This window comes from Apaloderma vittatum, unplaced genomic scaffold, assembly GCF_000703405.1.
Source record: "Apaloderma vittatum isolate BGI_N311 unplaced genomic scaffold, ASM70340v1 scaffold31703, whole genome shotgun sequence".
In the NCBI taxonomy this organism is placed as follows: domain Eukaryota; kingdom Metazoa; phylum Chordata; class Aves; order Trogoniformes; family Trogonidae; genus Apaloderma; species Apaloderma vittatum.
The window spans coordinates 3,551-4,052 of record NW_009709146.1 but is presented as its reverse complement, the minus strand read 5'-3'; the positions used below and the strand labels follow the sequence as shown (position 1 = coordinate 4,052).

The 502-nt window shown below is 63.3% G+C and overlaps 1 protein-coding gene across 1 annotated transcript in view; it reads left to right on the top strand.

Annotated features, from left to right (window-relative positions):
- The window catches only part of LOC104271968, a 5,336-nt gene that overhangs the window by 2,504 nt on the left and 2,330 nt on the right, over positions 1-502 (top strand). Inside the window, exons 5-6 of the mRNA XM_009866818.1 lie at positions 8-227; positions 306-497. Coding sequence (XP_009865120.1) covers positions 8-227; positions 306-497 — 412 coding nt within the window. The remainder of the gene's footprint in view (positions 1-7; positions 228-305; positions 498-502) is intronic.

The following is a 502-nucleotide window of genomic DNA, read 5'->3' as shown; positions in this document are numbered from 1 at the left end:
CTGCCAGGGCCGGTACTGCGCCGTCTGGCAGAACGTGACCCACTGGGCGCAGAAGAAGAACGTCTACACCCTGTGGGTGACCAACTCCAGCTGCGGGGTGGCCCCTGTCCACTATGAGATGCGGGGCTACAACAGCCTCCTGGGCTCCCACTACGACAAGTACGAGATCTCCTACACCGACTTCGACAACAGCTTTCCCTCCTCCATCTTCGACCTCCCTGTCAATGGTGAGCTGGGCTGGGCTCCCCCCTCCTCATCCTGCCCACGAGACTGGGGCTCACAGCGTTCCCTTCTTGGCTCCCCAGAGACGAAGAAGTGCGGGGACCTGCCGGGGAGTGCGGTGGAGCACCGGGTGCTGGCGAATCCCATGGAGGACCTGGTGGGACGGCACCAGCCCTGGGCTCACGAAGTTTTCCACCACTACCGCAGGAGGTTGGGGCGGCGGTACGGCTCCGTGCGGGAGCTGGAGCACAGGCAGAGCATCTTTGTGCACAATATGAGG